Consider the following 19377-nt stretch of genomic DNA (forward strand, 5'->3'; position numbering starts at 1 on the left):
ATCACATCATTTGTTGCTTTATTTACTAAGCTTTTGGTCCTATCAACTAACATTCTTTAAACTTAAAAATTGTGACATACATATGCAGTTTGAAGAAGAATGAAAAGAGTCTTGTGCCATCTTCTAGCTGAAAAACAGGCAATTACTGAAACCTCTGCTCCCCAAACTCCAGAGGTAATTTCTATACTGAATTTGTGTAGACAATTTCTTCAAAGGCAACTAATTTTTGAAGTTCTACTGGTGTGATTGCAAGGTAAATAACCAGACCGCTCATGTGGTCAACCTATCCCTATAAATTCCTTCTTCCTCAACCCTCCCAAACCACATCATTCTCGTCCGTCCTGCAAAGCCCTATTCGAGATTCGCCTTCTAGGACTCGTCCAAGACCCTTCAGTCTACAGTAGTTTTCTTTTAAAAAACTGATCAGAGCCCTTATTCATTCAGGTCCCTCACCAAGCCGGTTGCGCTCTCTAATCCAGCCCCAGCCCAGGGTGCTTCATCCCATGCAAACACTGATCAAGAGTCTTTTCGGAGGGACTAGCCATACTCAGGACCTGCATTTTACCTGCTATGAAAGGCCAATAAGAGGAATATAGAGAACATGGGTATAATACTATGTAGAGACCAAACGAGGACGTCCCAAATTCTCAACACTTTCATTCTGACTAGGATATAGCCTGAGCAGAAATTAAGCCATTCATTTATTCATTCAGCAAATAGTACGCATCTGTCATACCAAGTCTCTCTGCAAGGTGCTGGAGATACAGCAGTAAGTGAGGCAGACCTAATGCATGGTCCTTACCGAGATGAGGAGGAAAACAGGTAAAATGGGTAGTTCTAGTTAAGTGCTACAATTGGGGTACTACAGGAATATATAATAGGGGTAATCAATCCAGACTTCTGGGGAGAATGATAGGGAAGACTTTCTGGAGAAGGAAATGCTAAGCTGAGACCTGAACAAGGGCTAAGTGTTGGACAGGTGAGGGTGAACAGCACCTGTGAAAGGCCCCAAAGCAGGAGGGACCACAGTGGGTGAGTGGGTGACAGCTGAATAAGACTGAAGCTTTCAGTGCTGGGGGAAGGTGGCATGAGGTGAGGAAGGAGGCGTGAACAGGAGGCAACAGCAGGATCTTGTAAGCCTTGCGCAGGTGTTTGGACGCTATCCTGATGGTTTTAATCAGGGAAGTGGCATGATCACATCTGCAGTTTCACCTTTTGGCTACAAGAGAGAAAGCACTGGGGGAGGGCAAAAGGGGTGTTGGAATAGGCCAAGCGAGAGTTCGCAGGGCCTGAAGCAGTGGCAAAGGAGACAGAGAGCTGGGAGCAGATATCAAAGACCCAACTACAGACTGGATATGACAGCAGAGGGAGGGAAAGGACACCCATGCTGAGCTGTTCACAGGGTCAGAAGACACAGTGAGTTTGCAGGCAGGAGGAAGCTGAGATCAGATCCTGGCAAGGTGAATTTCTGTGGACATTCAAGAGAAGATGTCTAAAAGGCAACGAGACATAAGGCCTAGGGCCCCCCAGGGTCCACAGAGTGGATCTAAACTTGGGGATCATCAGCACGAGGATGGAAACTGACTCCAGGAAAAAGGAATACACAAGTGCAAGGGTAGATGTGAGTAGGTGCTTCTCCAGGTGACCAGACCTTTCCAGATATTTCAATTCCTCTGACTCTATGAGACCAAAGAAAGACAAGGTGCAAAGTGGTACCTGAGATGAAGGGGAGACTGATAAATTCTGGGCACGTCCATGTCTACCCATACACACCTGAACGGGGGTGGCAGGCCACCTTTCCAGCCAGGTGTGAGGCAGAATGCTACCCCTATGCACTTGATGCTCCCTCTTCCTTCCTTCCCTCAGCTCACCAAACACCCACTGAGTGCTTACTGTTTTCTGACTGGAGTGGGGCCTGGATGCTGCAGGAAACATGATGACAGATAAGACTGGAAAAACTAGATTTTAATGAAGATTATAATATAGTAGGGGAAGAGGGTTAAAGATACCTGTGACTGGGAAATAAACAGAATCGCTATGTGCAAAAGAAGTCTGCAACCAAGGGCTCTAGAGACTTGTAGCAGGGAGAAATAACACCAGGTGTCTTGCAGAGAACAGGCATTCGATAAAGTGTGTGCTGAACATGAGAACTGGGGGGAATGAGGTACTGATGGCCCTGAGATGGGCCTGGGAGGATGGGCAGGAAATGTGCAATCACAGACAGAGGGAAGCTAAGATCAGAGATGAGATGGCTGGTGTGTAGAGAGCAGGAAATCATTTGCTCAGCGGGCGAGTAACGGAGGGGTGGGCTGACGGGGCTGCAGGCAGTCAGACCCCTCAGCTTTAGGCGACTTCCAGGGAAGGCGAGTCAAAGCATCCTTGCTGGGCTGTGGGAAGAGGAGGGAGGGGTCTCTGGTAACCTCATTTCACACAAAGGCTCTGGGAAGTAGGGACCTAGCCCCAGCATTTTGGGGCTGTAGAAACTAAGGCTCAGGGATTCAATCATTTCCCCAGAGGCTCATAGCTGTCAAGCACGGAGGTAAGACCTGAATCCAGGATTTCTGAGTCCAAAGATATACCCTTTCCAGGAGAGTACCTGGGAATCAACCTGAAATTGGGCTGAGGGAGCCTGATGTAACACACCCTGGCCTTCCCCTCTGCCTCTTGATGCCTTTTTGGTCTTATTCTGTGTCATCGTCCCTAGACTCAGCAAAACAATTTCTTTAAGTATGAGGCACTGCATATTCTTTTGGATATAGGCAGGGTATACGGTAATACTTACCTAATAAAGAAACGTGTGATAAGCTGTAGCTGAGACCTCTCAGAATTCTCTTGCTGATCTAGGTCTGGCTGACCGGCACTGGGGCTATAGGACAATCATCTTTTCTAAAACCAACCTTACCCTGTTCTTTCATCCTGCTCTGCTGAATGGACATAGGTCTTTCTTGAGAGGGACAAAAGCATGAGGACTTCTGTGTGCCTGTACCAAGTCTCAAGTTGGGAATGCTGATTTAAAAACTCTAAGTGACCAGTTAGAACCTGCTGGGTGGAAGATGTCCTCATCATCTGAGTTCCCCTTACTCGTCATGAAGCCCAGCAGACTATGCCACCCAGAACACCTCTTCAGAACCACTGGACTGCACACCTCAAATGCTGGGTGTTGGGAGGGAGAGGCTGGGCCTGCCATACGGCCAATGCAACAGCAAAGGCCCCAGGGAACTATGTTCATTGCAAATCACTGGAATGTGAAATTAGCAAATTCATGGACTGGCAAAAACATGGAATTAAGTCTGAGTTTTAATTGGAACAAAGACCCACAGTCTTCCTTCCATCTTACTGCCCTGAAACGGAAACAACTGACTGGTTAATAATACCTCGTTAGTGCCCTATGTCTTGCCATATTGCCTTGCTATATGGACTGTACATCTGACCAAGAGGAAGTGGGTACTTTAGTTGCCTCCCAGATACCAAAGTAGGACAAACTTCAGTGCTAGAACGTCAGGACAATGAAGCAGTCTCCAGGGGTCTCAGACCACTCTTTTTTTTTGGGAGATAAGGATTTATTTTTTGGGGGGAGATAAGGATTTATTTTTTTGGGGGGGGAATCTCTAGCAGAGATGACAAAAAAGTATCACCCAGGGCTGCTGTGAATGGTTTATGCAGATAGTGTATTGTTCAAGGGTATCCCATCCTAGGGGGTGCCAAACATATCGTAGACATCAGAGATCGATTGTTTATAATGATTTTCCAGCAGATGTATTTTGTTCCATAAAAACATCAATATATTATGAAAATAATCAAAAGAAGGAGGTGGAAGATCTTGAGAAAGGATGATTTGCCTGAAGGCAACATATGTGCTAATGATGGCCCCGGGGTCATCTCACGTACCAACCATGACCAAGAGGCAGTGGCTGCTTCTGGAGAGAATTCTGACATCATACTTGGGCTCAGCAGGATGGATTATTAATATCTGCTTTGGGTATAATAGGGGCAATGGCACTCAAGCTACAAATCTGTTATCCCTGACTTCTAAGGTCCATCAACAACAACAACATTTTAATCACTTTACATGTGTTATTTGACTTGACATTTGTCATTTTCTTCTGGAAATGCACCCAATACTTAATTCACCCTCTAGGAAAAGACTATCCTTTGAAAAACTATTAATTTAGTGGACACAGCTTTTTTCCCCAGATATACTGAGATCATTGACATATAATATTGCCTAAGTTTAAGGTGTATGACGTGATGATTGATGCCCGTACATACTGCTAAATGACTGCCGCGATAGGTTAGTTGATACCTTCTTCACCTCACACAACTGCCATCTTTGTTCTTATCGTTGCAGTGAGACCATTTAAGATTTACCCTCTTAGCATCTTTCAAGTATATAATACAGTGCTGTTAAATACAGTCACTGTGCAATGTGTTAGATATATTTTAAAGACTGTCACTCTAGCCCCTTTCTTTCTGGCTATTTTTGAAAGAATAGAAGATGCAGATACATTTTTGTTTATAAAAGGAAAAATGTATAACCCCATCATCCAGGGGTCATCACTGATAACCTTTTGGGGTTTATCCTGCCAGGTTTTTCCATGCATAAAACATTTAAGCATATATTTTAAATAAGAATGGAATATAAAATATTATTCTTCTGTAATCTATTTCTATCACTTAGTGTATACTATCAACATCTCACCAAGCACAGTACAGAGTTTCTACTTCAGTGTTTTCCTTTGGTTTGTTTTTGTTTTTGCCTGGAGGTCTTTTAGTTCCCCCACACCTTTTCCTGAGTGATCTTCCTACTCCTCAAAACTATTTGACGAACTTCCCTCGTGGTGCAGTGGTTAAGAATCCGCCTGCTAGTGCAGGGGACATGGGTTCCAGCCCTGGTCCGGGAGGATCCCACGTGCCGCGGAGCAACTAAGCCCTTGCACCACAACTACTGAGCCTGCGCTCTAGAGTCCGTGAGCCACAACTACTGAGCCCGTGAGCCATAACTACTGAAGCCCGCGCGCCTAGAGCCCGTGCTCCGCAATGAGAAACCACCGCAATGAGAAGACTGTGCACCACAATGGAGAGTAGCTTCCCACTCGCCACAACTAGAGAAAGCCCGCACGCAGCAATGAAGACCCAATGCAGCCAAATATAAATAAATAAAATAAATAAAAATTAAAAAAAACACAATTATTTGATAAATGAATACCCACCAATGAACTGGCTTGCACAGCATTATCTTTCTTCCAAACAGTCTCAGCAGACTTTGTATTTTAGCGGGGCTTCTAAAGATCAGATAATATTTCAAATCGACAAATTAGGTCTCTAATAGGAGAATTTCATATACTGTGATAGAAAGCAGAAGAGATGCTTTTGTTTTGGGGGTGCTCTTGGTGCCCCTTGAATTATAATGCCAAGGGGGTAAATGTGAGCAAGCACTAGGGCAGAAGCCAAGGATAGTAAGATTCAGCCTTGGTCCTGGTGCAGATCTTCAGGGTACCGCGGATTCCTTATCTCTAGACTGACCTTCAAAGTCGGCCGTGTGCTTGATGTGGCTGGAGCGTGCAGCCAGGGAGAGAGTGCTAATAAAAGATGAAGTCGGAGGAGAAGGTACAGCTGAATAATCTGGGCCTCACAGGCCAAAGCTGGGAGTTAGAATTTTAAGTACAATGACAGCAGAAATTAACAAAACATTATACATCAACTATACTTGAATGAAATAAATTAAGAGAGAAGAGTTTTAAGTACAATGAGAAGCCACCTGTCAGTTTTAAGCTGGAGAGTTGCATGATCTGATTCACAATGGTATGAAGATCTTTTTTGCTGCTACATGGGCAAATCAGCTGTCTTTTATCCCCTAATGCTTTACCTACTAAAGCAAGTAGCACCCAGAGCAAGAATGGAAAGGCAGTGACCCTCAGAGAAGCTCGATGGAAACATGTCTCTTAAGTTGAGCACAGGGAGAAGGCATTACTGTTTTCTTTTCTCTCGAAGACCTAGAAGCAGAGGGAAAGTCTCCCTACCACGGGCCCCTGGGAGGAGGGCAGCCGACAGTGGTGTCCTGTGTGCTCTCCCAGCAGTGCTCAGAAACCCGAGTGGCCTCCTTCTAATTTGGGCTGGCCAGCTTCCCCAGCTTTGGTTTTCTGTGATCTTGAACTGCTATTTCCTGCTCACAAATAAAACAGATGGGCAGCATGAGAGTCGTGGCTGAGTTCAGCACTAGCAGATGCCTCTATAAATTACAAAAATGAGGTCAGGGCTTCCCTGGTGGTGCACTGGTTGAGAGTCCACCTGCTGATGCAGGGGACACGGGTTCGTGCCCCGGTCCGGGAAGATCCCACATGCCGCGGAGCGGCTGGGCCCGTGAGCCATGGCCGCTGAGCCTGCATGTCTGGAGCCTGTGCTCCGCAACGGGAGAGGCCACAACAGTGAGAGGCCCGCGTACCACAAAAAAAAAAAAAAAAAAAAAATGAGGTCAGAAGTAGCTCTGGGGCATATGTTACCAAGAGTAAATCCCACCAACTAGCGCAAGTAGCTGAAAAAAAAACAAAAGCCCTCCTAACTTTTCTTCCTCTTTATACATCATGTGACCCTTTTTCATCTTAACTTTCCAGATTCCATGATTCAGTTTCCTTCACACACCCCTCAAGTTTGTGTTATGAAAAATGTTAGACGTACAGAATATTTGAAAGAACAATACTCTTGATGTAGAGTCCCAATGAACATTCTGCCATATCTGCTTTGACTCTCTCTGATTTACTGAATCATCTGAAAGTAAGTTGAAGCCATTGCATCACTCAGCCTTAAATACTTCAGCATGCAATTCCTGAAAACAAGGGCATCCTCCTACGTAACCTCAATGTTATGATCACCTATATTAAAAAGTTCTTGATATCATATAATACTAACATTTCCTGGTTGCTCTTAAGCTGTTTCTTTTATAGCCTTTTTTGGGGGATCTAGGATCCAACCACGATGAGTTTTCTAAAGTGTGAAGACGAAGCAATTTCTCTACCAAAAAAGTATTCCAGTGATTCCCTCCTTTGGGAACCTCTGTGTGTTCCTGCTTCAGTACAGGGTCCTCCCTAGGAGAAGCTAATGAGTGACAATTGCTACATTTACCAAGTGCCATTTACTATTAATATGGCTTAGGACAACCCCTAACATATTACGATTCTGAGAGTACTAGTCGTTAGAGGATTAGTAAGAGCTAAAATTGCTCTCTGTCAACAGAGCAGGTAAAAATGAAGAGATTTTTGAAGTCAGGATGCAAAAATACTGTATTGTAAGGAACCCACGTAAAAATTCAAGGGATGAGTATTTTATTTTTGTATTGCTTTCAGTCTTAAAATTTTCCTTTTCTATCTTACTTAATTTAAAACTGATGAACTATTAGGGATTTCCATGAAATAGCACAAAACTTCATGTTCCCAACTCACTCACTCTAGGGGGCTAACTGGGCATTTGACTTCTCTTGGTTAACAGATAGATTCAGGATACATATTTAAAAAAACAGGGTGGGTGTGATCCTACGCGTGTCAGATTCCTGTAGAACAGCATTAGACCCTACCTTTAGGCTCTGTTTCTGGGTGAATGACTACATACCAGTTTTAGCTGATTTCCTAAGGGGAATCATCAAACCATTCTCAAAAACAGTATTTTCTTAAATAACATTCTGAGTCTTGAGGCAACAAAGACAATAACACTAACACTTCTTTTTTTTTTTCTTGTCTTTGTCGAGTGAGCGTGGAGAAATGAGCTGGAAAACTAGAGGTGGGGCACCCCACAGGAATCCCCACCCTGGCTTTCCCGCAGGAAGGGGGTGGCGGGGGACAGGGCCTGACCAGAGAGCCCAGCGGTCTAAACATTCCCTTATATGGATGCACATAGATGTCAGTGTCAGTGTTTCCTGCGTACTGATGTTAAGCCCCAAGGATACAGGGCGTGTGGAACAGCCATGAAATGAGGCTTCCCACACCCACCACGACCCTCCTGTGCACAGAAGGTACGAGCTGCAGCTTCCAGCCCCTCAGTGGGGACTCCAGGTGCAGTGGAAAGTTCACCCGAGGCATGCTGCATGTGGTCCTGCTCCGTGGGCCCCTCACTTCCAGGAGCTCTCTGTAGCCCTGGCTGAATAAATCAGCACTTTAATTTCATCTGGTTCCGTGTGTGTGTGTGTGTGTGTGTGTGTGTGTGTGTGTGTGTGTGTGTGTGTGTGTGTGTGTGTGTGTGTGTGTGTGTGTGTGTGTGTGTGTGTGTGTGTGTGTGTGTGTGGTCTTTCCCCACCGATCTGTGCCTCACTTGAATAATGCTATATATTACTTACTATGTCTCACCTCCACCCCCCGAATTGTCAAGGGGAAAATGAATTATTATTCTGGATCAGAATCATGTCTGGTCAACTAGGAAAGATCTACAGCCAAGAAACTGACCTCGAAAGTAGCTTTTCCTTCCCTCAAATGCATGTCTATGTCAACCAAGGTGGGCATTTTCCAAAGGGTGGGAAATGCGGGTACAGTGTAATGGAATTTCATAATAGTGAGTCACAGCGAGAACGGTTTTTCCTTTTCAGTTTCCTATTAATCTTTCTCACAAGTTTAATGAGAAAGTCTCCACTTGGAACCAGCATGTCTTACTACTTCTGTAACATTTGCTGATCTCTGTTTTTAATAGACAGAGAGAGAGTGCAGGCCTCAAGCTCAGGGCCTAGGCACACAGCAACTGGAATTATATCATTGTGTTTTGTTTTCATGGAATTTATTATTCTGGTTGCTTTCTAATGACAGCAAGAGAATATTGTGTTTTAAATGGAAGTGATATGAAGTTTCCTTTTAAAATAAGTTTAAGGTAAAAAGTTACTTTAAATACAAATAGGACCAGTGGTCTGCAGATATGGCAAGAACTGTGACGACAACACGTCAACGACTAAGCTTTGGCAATACTAGTTAAGAAGACGCCTTCTAGAACAGGGGTTCTCCACCCTGGCTGCACATTACAGTCAAGTGTGGGGCTTTTAGGCATTTCAGCCAGGGCCCCACTGGCGAAAATTTTGTTTTCCTTGGAGTGGGATGGGGCTCAGACATCAGGATATTTTAGGAGTTTGAGTGATTTTAACGAGACCATTACACTACCTCCTGGGTGTTTGAAGATCTGTAACACTTAGTAGAGCAAACTGTACCAAACGACCCCCGAACCCTCAGCTTCCAGGCATTCTATCCACTGGGGTCTCGTCATAGAAAAGTCATCAATACAGAAGTGAGTAACCAAGGCCCTGATTTTGTGGCAACTACCGGCAAGGTTAATGACATCAGCATAGCATAAAGGACAGAGGTGGCTTTGGACGAAGGTGACTGACCGCCTCTGTTGCCCATTGAATGGCGGTATCTTGAAGATTTTAGAGGACCAACAGGCATGTCTCTACTCATCATCTAGGATAGAGATGACATGTTCCTGCCCCCATTCATTGAGACTATAATTAATGAGCTCTGTATTTGGGGCTGAGGATGCAAAAGGGACCCTCACCTGGGAAATCTTTCCTATCACCCCCACCCCTCCTCTGTGTTCCACAGATCAGTGCTTCTTTGATGCCACTTTTCACTCAGTTGTTCTGAAATAGGCTGGTCACTCTCCAAACTTTTTTGACCACACACTTTCATTAGTAAAATTTGAGCAAACACCTCAACTAGCACGTATTTATTTGATCAACTCTAGACAGCTGTCACTGTTGAGCGCTGTGTTAATAAACAGGAGGGCTGAATTTATTTCCTGTTTTTTTAGTAAGTCAGTAGTTAAAGGCCCTGAGATCATCCTGCCCACCCCCCAGAGGGCTAGCCCTCCATACTGAAAGGCAGAGGGTGTAGACGGTGAACAGTGCCGTCCGGGAAGTGATGAGGTCCAGTGATCGGTGAGCCCCGGAGTCCCACACACTGCCTGGCCTGTTGGGGGGTCTCAGTCATGTCTGAAGAACCAAAGACTCTTACTGACAAGAACCAAAGACTCTTACTGACCATTTTTGCCAGGAATCTGATGAACCTAACAGGTGTGTTTCCCAGATTATGACAGGTCTGAAAGGATGTAAATATATTTAAAAACTGTAAAGCCACGGAAAGGAAAGGTATTACTGGGAGTCAAGATGCCTCCTTCCCACAAATCCTGGCTCGTCTCCAGTTGAGAAAAACACTGTGTTCTGGGTTTGGGCTGGAGGAACCACTCATACAGTCAGGCGGAGGGGAGCCACTTGATGGTGCCTGGGTGTGGGGACAGAATTTGTGTTCTGCGTAACTGGGGGCATCTTTTCTCAGGGTGAGGAGCAAAATAACCCTGGATCAAGTGTAGGTGGAATATGGAGTGACAGTCTGAGGCGGGTGGTAGAGGGTGGGCTTTGCTTTAACTTCCCATGCATCAGGGAGCGCGAACATTTGTTCAGCGTGGGAGTATTTCCTCTTAAGGGAAAAAAAAAAAAGCAATAAAGGCTTACTGCACTAAATTCAAACAATAATTGAGAGTGCAGAGTAAAAGTAGAAGATTCCTAACCCCCGTCTGTCCCTGTCTCCCTCAGACCCCACAGAGGTAATCATTCTTCTCAGCTTGCTGAATGTTACTTTTCCAACTAAACAAAGTAAAACACACACACACACACACACACACACACACACACACGTATGTATACGTGGAAAATTAATACGTTGGAACGTAAACACACTGGAATGTGAACAGTGGTTATCTTGGTGCGGCACTGTGCTTTTTGTTTTCTTCTTTCTGCACCTCTCTGTCTTCTAGCGAAGAATTTATTTCAGTGATGCAATAAGAAAAGCAAAATGAAAGAAAAGGGACTATAAAGTGGAAGCAGGAGATAGAGGGGTCAGACATGGAGCTGGAACTAAAACAAAAATAGAAACAAAAGCCAACAGAGCAATCTGCAAAGCTCAGGAGAGCAGCTCTCTGGCCCTGAGTATGTGAACCGTGAGGATCTTGGGCTCTTGTCTCAACTCCTGTACTAGCTGAGTAGCTGTAGCTCTGAGAAGGTTAGCTCCCTCGGCGGGACTCAGTTTCCTATCTGCTAAATGTGGAACTGGGATTGCACCAGATCAGTGGTACTCAACGGGGGAGGTTTTTATTAGGCAATATCTGGAGACATTTTTGGCTATCATAACTGGGGAGGTACTACTGGTATCTATGGGGCAGAGCCCAGAGATGCTGCTCAGCACCTTGCCACGCACACGACATGCCCCCCCCCCCCCCACTATGGAGCATCTGGCCCCAAATGTCAGTGGTGGTGATGTAGAGACACCTGCCCTGGATGGCCTCCGATAGCTCTCCCAAATCTGACCAGCATTCAGTTCTGTGAGTTTGGGCCTGAACCGTCCTCACGTCCTGTAAAGATAAGTCATTCTCTCATGACCGACCACTATAGCCATGGCTCACTCTGCTATACGGAGGAGAAAATAAATAAACAACAGGCCCAAAGGCAGGGAACACTCTCAAGCCCTGCGTGGGAGGCTCTGCAGACTGAAGGGCTGTCTCCACAGGGACTCAGGCCCTCCCTCGCTCCCATGAAAGAATAGGGCCCTCTCCTGGTGTGAGTTGGCATAACAAACAATGAGCCGATGGCTCGAAAACCACACAAAATTTGAACAAAAACCTGGTGATTGTGGAATAGTTCCCTTATGATTTCTCAGGGTAAAGATACTAGAGGAAATTCTAGTCATTAGGAACAGAATTTCCTTTAAAAACACAACAGCCTTATAAATAGATACCTAACAAATATGGTCCATTTCAGATTCGATTCAACAAGTATCTATTAAAAGCCTGCCATGACCAGCCCTTTGTGGACACTTGATAAATGACAGACACAGCACTACCACTGTGCACAGTGGGGAGAAAGAGGGCTTTTCAATCAGACGTGTGGAGACAACTTGGAAAGAAATGAAATTGAATTCCTACCTCTCACTCAACACAAACATCAATTCCAGGTGAATAATAGACTTAAAGGTCTGTTACGCCTGGAAAGCCTGAACTCTAAAACTCTGAGAAGATAACATATCTTCATGACTTAAGAGTAGGGGACACTTGTTTGAACAAGTCACAAGAGCATCAATCATACAGGAAAAAGAAAAGGTAAATACAATAAACCTGAAGAACTTCTGCTCATCAGAAGACATGCCACAGAAATATATTTGTAATACATGTATCTATAATATATAAATCATGTCTACCAATCAATAAGGAAAAGATAACTCAGTAATAAATAGGCAAAAATACTGAACAACATTTCACAAGAGAGGCTGTCCGAAGGGGAATGCCACATGGAAAGAGGCTCAGCATTATTAGCCATCAGGGAAATCAAAACCAGAGTGAGATATCGCAACATATCCACCAGAACGGCTACGACTGAAAAGACAGACAAATCCAACCGGTCATGAGCGTGTGAAGAAAAAATACTCTCATGCATTGCTGAAGGGGAGTATATACTGGTACAACCACCTCGTATAGCTGTTTGGTAGTATCCACTGAAGCTAAACATATGTCTACACATTGATCCAACCACTCCACTACTAGGTATTTACCCAATAAAAATGAGAGCATACATCCACCAAAAGAAATGTGTAAGAACATTCATAGTATCTTTATTCATAATGGTATCAAGCTGTAAACAATCCAAACATACATCCACAGTAAGATGGATGATTTAACTAGTCTATGTAGTGAGAATACTGCATATGCAGTTGACCCTTGAACACATGGGTTTGAACTGTGTGGGTCCACTTATTCATGGATATTTTTCAATAGTAAATACTGCGGTACTACAAGACCCGTGGCTGGTTGAATCTGCAGATTGGAACCATGGATATGGAACTGCAGATATGGAGGGCCGACTGTAAAGTTACACACAGATTTTCAGCTATGCAGAGGGTAGGTACCTCTAACCCCCATGTTGTTCAAGGGTCAACCGTATTACTGTACGCTTGTTAGACCTTCATTAAAAACACCAAGCAAACAAACAACCCATCCCATAGGGATATACATGTTTTTCTGTACTGCTATTGCACCCTGAATTTTTTATAAACACCGAACTTAAAGAAGAAAATATATCTTTGTCCAGACAATCAATCTTTTCAATTTATATTCTCTCCATTCAAAATCAATGATATATTAATAATCTGTTAAAAAAAAAAAAAGGCAAGCCACAGAGTAAGAGAAGGTATTTGTAGCATATATACTGATACGGAACCCACAACAGGACAGAACCCTGCAAACATTAGAAAAAGACAACACGAGTGGGCAAAAGGCTTCTTACTTTGTACTTTTCAGGTCCTTCCAGCTTTTCTGAAACTATGATATACTACTCATATTTTTTAAGTTAATTTTTAGTTCAATGATAATCAATCATGAATTTATTTCCCTTATAAAAAATTCGACATTCCAGATAAGGCGAAAGTTCCTGTTGACCTCTAATCCTAGCTCCCTCCCTGATACCTAGAGAAAAATGACTGAATTATTTGGGATGATTTTCCTAGATTTTTGTTCCAATGCAGGGTTATTTTGTGAGCTTTATTTTGTTTATTTTACTTTATGGCATCATAATGTGCGCCTTGTGTTGGAACTCACTTTTTTTCCGCTCAGTATTATGTCTTTCACCATTTTCTATGTTGTATGTGCAAAGCCACTTTCATTGACTGTTACACAGTCCTCCACAGCACAGATGTTCCAGTTTAAATCGCCCTTCCTCTACAGACATATATGAAGAGTATCTCCTTCCTCCCTCCCTCCCCTCTTCCTATCGTTTTTTTATTAGTCCTCCTATTTAATGAGAACAATCAATATGTCATTTGAATATTTAACTCCAGCTTCATAAATTAAAAAGCTCCTGCCTCATTCTAATCTTGGAAAGCACTGTCTTAGCTTGGGGATTTCCCCAGATGTCTAAGTAGAAAGCAGAGTGCACAGCTTTGGGGAGCCCTGATTCTCTCTATGTCCCCTCCCCACCCCCATCCCCCCAAGGACTGGGATCAGTACCAGAAACCTTCGCTTTTGTTCTTTCACCTCTGCTGCTGATGTGCTGTGTGACCTCAGGCAAGTTGCGCCCTCTCTGGTTCTCCACTTCCTCACTTATGCATAGAGGGGGTTGGGACACATATACTGTTGGAGTCTCTCTCAGCTCTGAAGGTCTTTCATGTGAGTGTCCTGTTGTCCTCCGCGGTATATGCAACTGACCACCTAGGCAGGGATGCCTGAGACAGAATTTTCCTTTCCTTGTAGCCTCATCCACAGTCTGCCTCTTGGGGTCTATACAGGGGAAGCTAACTGATGCTCCACATGAAAGGCGGCGCTGACGAGAGACACTAGGAAGTGAGGCCTCAGGGACCCGCCCTCCCCCACCTCCATGTCTCTTGGTGCTCCTCTTCCTGTGGCCTTGAGCGTTTTCGCCTATGTATCCTTTTTTTTTTTTTTTTTTTTTTGCGGTACGGGGGCCTCTCACTGCTGTGGCCTCTCCCGTCGCGGAGCACAGGGTCCGGACGCGCAGGGTCAGCGGCCATGGCTCACGGGCCCAGCCACTCCACGGCATGTGGGATCTTCCTGGACCGGGGCACGAACCCGTGTCCCCTGCATCGGCAGGCAGACTCTCAACCACTGTGCCACCAGGGAAGCCCTCGCCTATGTATCTTATCCCTGTGACTTCTGACGGCTACGTTGCCATAGCAACCAGGCCCACTGAACCATGTTAAAAACCAGTTAGCGGGAAGAGGAACACTTAGCTGTCTCGAGAGTCCATCTAAAGGGGCACAGAGACGCTATTACTCCCCACAGAAGAAAAGCAAATCAGGCTGTGTTTCAGAGACCGTCAGGTGGGAAGGGTCTGAGAGAGCAGCTGGTCCACATCCCTGGCTGCAGAGCTCACTCGGTTCGAGGCAGGAATCCTCTTGGACTCTTATTCTAAGATCTTGCTCTTACTGCTTCCTTCCCACCTCTCTCTACCTTTGTTCCACCTCCTTCCGAATTCCTTCCTTCTCCTGCCCTTCTCCCTGTGCCTCCTGCCTCCAAGACGACCCCTGGACAGAACAGCTACAAATAGCCTTGCCCTTCACTCACCTTCCAGCTGCTTCTTCTCCCAACAGGTAAAGGGCCTTTAAGAAAGTAAATCAGACCCCCCCACTCTCCATCTCACAGCACCCTAAGGTTTCCCGCAGGGCCCACGCGGCCCAGGACTGAGGCCATCCACCTCTCTCACCTCAGCCCCCACCTGGGCGCCACTACCTCTTCACTCCAGCTCACTCCAGGGTTCTCTCCATTTCTGAAAGACCTCAAGCTCCATCCTCTCCAAAAACAACACAGCCTTCCTGGCACCTGTGACTATCTGTCCTGTTTCTCTGTTTATTCTTCACAGCACGTACCATCTGCATTCACATCTCTGGTTGTTTACGGCTTCAGTCGCCTCCCTCTCCAGAATAAAAATGGTAATAATTTGTCTCTCTCATTCATGGCCATTTACGCACCACTTAGGACTGCACCTGGCAACGAGCAGGCTCTCAATACCCTTTTGATGAATATGTGTGCGGACAGAGGAAGGCAGGAATGGATGCTGAAAGATGCTCCTGCTGCGTCCTGAGGATCACGCAACACCCCTCTGCATTACCTTCCACTGCGCCGGCTGTACCAGTCACCCCGCGCCTGGAGGGCTGGGCCCACCTGTGGACGCCTCACGGGACCAGAGCAAAGTGGAGAGCGCTGGGAGTGTGTGGAGAACGCAGCTTCTGTGAATAAGCCATGAGGGCTGGCCCGGTGGAAGAGAGTGCGCTGGTTCCGTGTGGTCCCGAGAGGTGGAAGCACAGGGACTCGTGCTTTTGCCCATTACGCTAACTCTGACCAATTATGTGGTTCTTACTGTACTCACTTTACATGCCTTATCTCCTTTCAGCCTTTAAACTGCGCTGCAGGGTAGAATCATTGTCTTCCATCACAACAAAAGGAGACAACACTACATGCCCTTCCCTTAGCCTGAAACAGCTGTCTCTAGTTCTCCACCAGGCCAATTCCTGGTCATTTTCCAAGTCATCTCCTCAGGGAAGTCCTCCCTCACCCTCAAGACCACACCAGGTTTTAGGTTCCCAGCAGACCGGACCTGGCACTCATCCCTCGCAGCATTTGCTGTGACAGTAAACACATTGTTTCTGTGTAAACACTTGTTCAGTGCAGGTCTGCCCTCCACCATCCAGGACACGAGGTGGGGCCAGCTACCGCTGCATCCCCCAGTGCAGTGCCCAGACTGTGGCAGACAGGAGTTAACCATGTGTCTAGGGAGTGAATAGAAAACCCAGGCTCCGAAGGACTGCTGAGGCCCTGCCGCTAGCGGAGGGGGTCTGGGATGGAACCCAGGCCTGTCTGACTCCAGGGCCTGCTTCCCCTCAGTGTCTGAATGGTCGGAGTGGTCTGAATGGAATGGAGAGGAGCGTGTGCCCGCCCTGGAAGAGCACAGAACTAAGCTGCAGGACTCCTGGGCGGGGTGCGCTACAGGGGCCTCGGGCATCTGTTGAGGCGGCGGGGTGGGGGGGGTCCCTTCCATCCTCAAGACACGCCAGTCCCTCGGGGTTCAGGACTCACCAGAGCTTGCTCGATAAGCAGGCAGAACAGGATGGCGTTTCCCACCTCCCTCAGACTCTGGAACACGTCGGTTTTGAGCTCTGCGTACTCGATGATGTCCTTCAGCTGGTGGTGGAAGAACTCCAGGATCCCTGGGAGATGCAGGGGGATGGTCAGCTGGAGGTTCGTGCTAATCACTATCTGCAGGATCTCACGTAATACTCATAACCATACCATGGACTAGGCACAGTTACCCCCATTTTCAAATGCGGCTCAGAGAGGGTAAGTGGCGCGTCCACACTCACACAGCTAAGTGGCGCAGCTAGGAACGAAAACTACAGCTTTCGGCCCCAGTCCTTTCCTACTCTGATTCACACTGACCCAGGGCCGGACATCTTGGTATTCAGAAAAAAACCCTGGGGCCAAACGCATAGTCTCCACCTTTCCCCACCCCTCAGGCCCTAAATTCAGTCCACGTGCTTTCACCATTAGGAAAGGAAAGACTTATTTCTCTGCGCAGAGGTGGAGTGGCAAAAACTCCCATTTCCTGACTTACCTTAGAAATGTCACTTTATGCCACACCTGGGGCACCGGCCTCTTTCAAATAGACACATATGGAGGAAGGAATGTAGACGTGCTGAGCTAAGGAAGGCCTTTACAGCTATACCTCGCTATTCATGATTTAACTGTTCTCTCATTTGTGGACCTCTTCCAGCTTCCGGGCAGTGCTGTGAAGCAGGCCCAGTGGGTATCATTTACTTTCACTGATGGAAGATGATACTATTACTCAGGGGGATTAAAAATGGTCCAAGGTGATTCAGTGGCAGAGGTAGGGTGCAAACCCAGTGCTCTGACAGCTTGCTGCCATGTTAGAGAAGCAAATACTTCAAGGTAGATGGCCAGACTCTCCTTCCACAGTGGGATGGGTCTGGACTATTTTCCTATCACCGCACCCGGCCCCTGGTTCCCCTGGTCACCAACCTGGGGAGCCGTACTCATGCCGGGGCAGGCGGCATATCTTGGGCATGACCTCGATCAGTGTTTTCACATATTGGAGAATGGTCCCTTGGAGCTGACAAAAGAAGAGGAAAAGATGAGTGAAATAATCCACCGCTGCTGCATACGTGTATCTTGGGGCTGAACGGTGGGCTACTGGGGCATATGGAGGTTCTGTTGAGACCCGTGGGTAAGTGCTATGGACTGAATATTTGTATTCCCCCCAAATTCATATGTTGAAACCCTAATCCCCAGTGTGATGGTATTTGGAGATGGGGCCTTTGGGAAGTAATTAGGTCATGAGGGTGGAGTCCCCATGATGGGATTAATGCCCTTATAAGAAGAGAGGGGAGAGAGAGACATCTCTCTCGCTCTGCCATGTGAGGACACAGGAGAAGGCAGCTGGCTGCGAAGTAGGAGGACGGTCCTCACATGTTGCCACTGTGATCTTGGACTTCCAGCCTCCAGAACTGTGGACAATAAACATTTGTGGATGAAGCTAAATGGTATATTTGTCACAGCAGCCCGAGCTGCCTAAGACAGCAGGGCACTGCTCCCTGAGAGGAGAGGCAGGCTCTCTCCCAAAGGTGGGGGGCAGCCTCCTTGCCCTTTGTAAGGAAACATGGGCCTTTGTAAGACAGAAAAGGGAATGCTCTCAGTGTTACCTTGGCTTATAGACTTCAAGGAGGGCAATTTCTAGGCATGGGGTCCCTTCTGGGGTTGGAGTACTTATATGAGATCCAAACTAAGATCTAAAATGAAATGGGGCCAGGGAGCTATGAAGACTGAGACAATATCTAATTTAAGCATGGAAAATTCATGGCATATTCATCCCTCCTGTGTCCCAGGCAGACATTGTTAAACAATTACCACATCTTCCTTCTTAAATTTAGCTTCACAACCTGGAACAACCCCTGGTTATGCACAGCTGCTACCAGAGGACTGGAGTTAAGAGGTGAATCCTGTTTGCTATTCCTGACATGGATATGCATTAATCTGTTTCTCTTTTGTCATCTCAAAATTTTAAGAAAATTTGTTGAAATGTTTCAGCCTTGCTGCAGCAGTGTCCTGGGGAATTAAATGAAGGTTCAGATGGCCATACTTGGGGTGGACATAGAATGGTGGCAAAGGTCTATGGAATTCCCTCGAGGCCAGTGGAGTATTGGTAGCATCAGTCATCAAGAAATTCCAAGGGGGAGAAGCGTGGTGCTTTATTAGAGATGTCTGCCATGGGCATGGGAGGGAAAATGGCAGCACATGTGTCATGAATTTGTCAAGCTCAAATTAGATAATGCAGCACAGGAGATGGGTATGAGCAGTCATTAGTAGGCCTTCAAGTCAAAATCAAGATTGCTGAGTTCAGTTAGTAAGTACTGGGAGTGAGCTCAGCGTCAGAAAAGGAGAGGCAAAGCCACAGGTCAGAAGATGCCCTGAAATGTTACAGAGTGATAGGTAAGAGGAATCAGGGGATAAGGGCAAAGGATTCCATGGGTGATTCCTATAGACAGAGCTGAAGAGCCTGTGACTTGATTTTCCAGGCCAGGTAAAAAGTGAAAGCAAGCCTCATTACTCTCAACCGTAATGGCCTGTCCCAGACCCCCTTCCTTACCAAGCTCTTGACAATCTTCAGCAGTTCCTCCATGACCACAGCGATGCCCTGGTAACCCAGGAGTCTGCAGATGGTCTTGAAATGAGGGGGTCCCACGAAGTTCCTATAGGAGCTGTAGATGTGGCTGTAGGCAATGTTGAGAGGCTGGAAAACAGAGGATGTGGCCAAGTCAGTGGCAGAGAACTGAATGGACATTC

General features: G+C 46.2%; 1 protein-coding gene across 4 annotated transcripts in view; it reads right to left on the minus strand.

The window, feature by feature from the left end:
• Nucleotides 1–19377, minus strand: part of CYFIP2 (cytoplasmic FMR1 interacting protein 2) — a 131403-nt gene that overhangs the window by 20413 nt on the left and 91613 nt on the right. For all 4 annotated transcript variants that reach the window (XR_014326133.1, XM_082837337.1, XM_082837338.1 and 1 more), the window contains 3 exons: nt 19181–19324; nt 17557–17647; nt 16597–16727 (listed from right to left, as the gene is read on the minus strand). Coding sequence is in view for 3 of the 4 variants with exons in the window: in XM_082837337.1 (XP_082693463.1) it covers nt 16597–16727; nt 17557–17647; nt 19181–19324 (366 nt within the window). In the remaining variant the exon portion in view is untranslated. The remainder of the gene's footprint in view (nt 1–16596; nt 16728–17556; nt 17648–19180; nt 19325–19377) is intronic.

The sequence above is a fragment of the Leucopleurus acutus genome (genome assembly GCF_964270905.1).
Source record: "Leucopleurus acutus genome assembly, chromosome: 3".
Taxonomy (NCBI): Eukaryota; Metazoa; Chordata; class Mammalia; order Artiodactyla; family Delphinidae; genus Leucopleurus; species Leucopleurus acutus.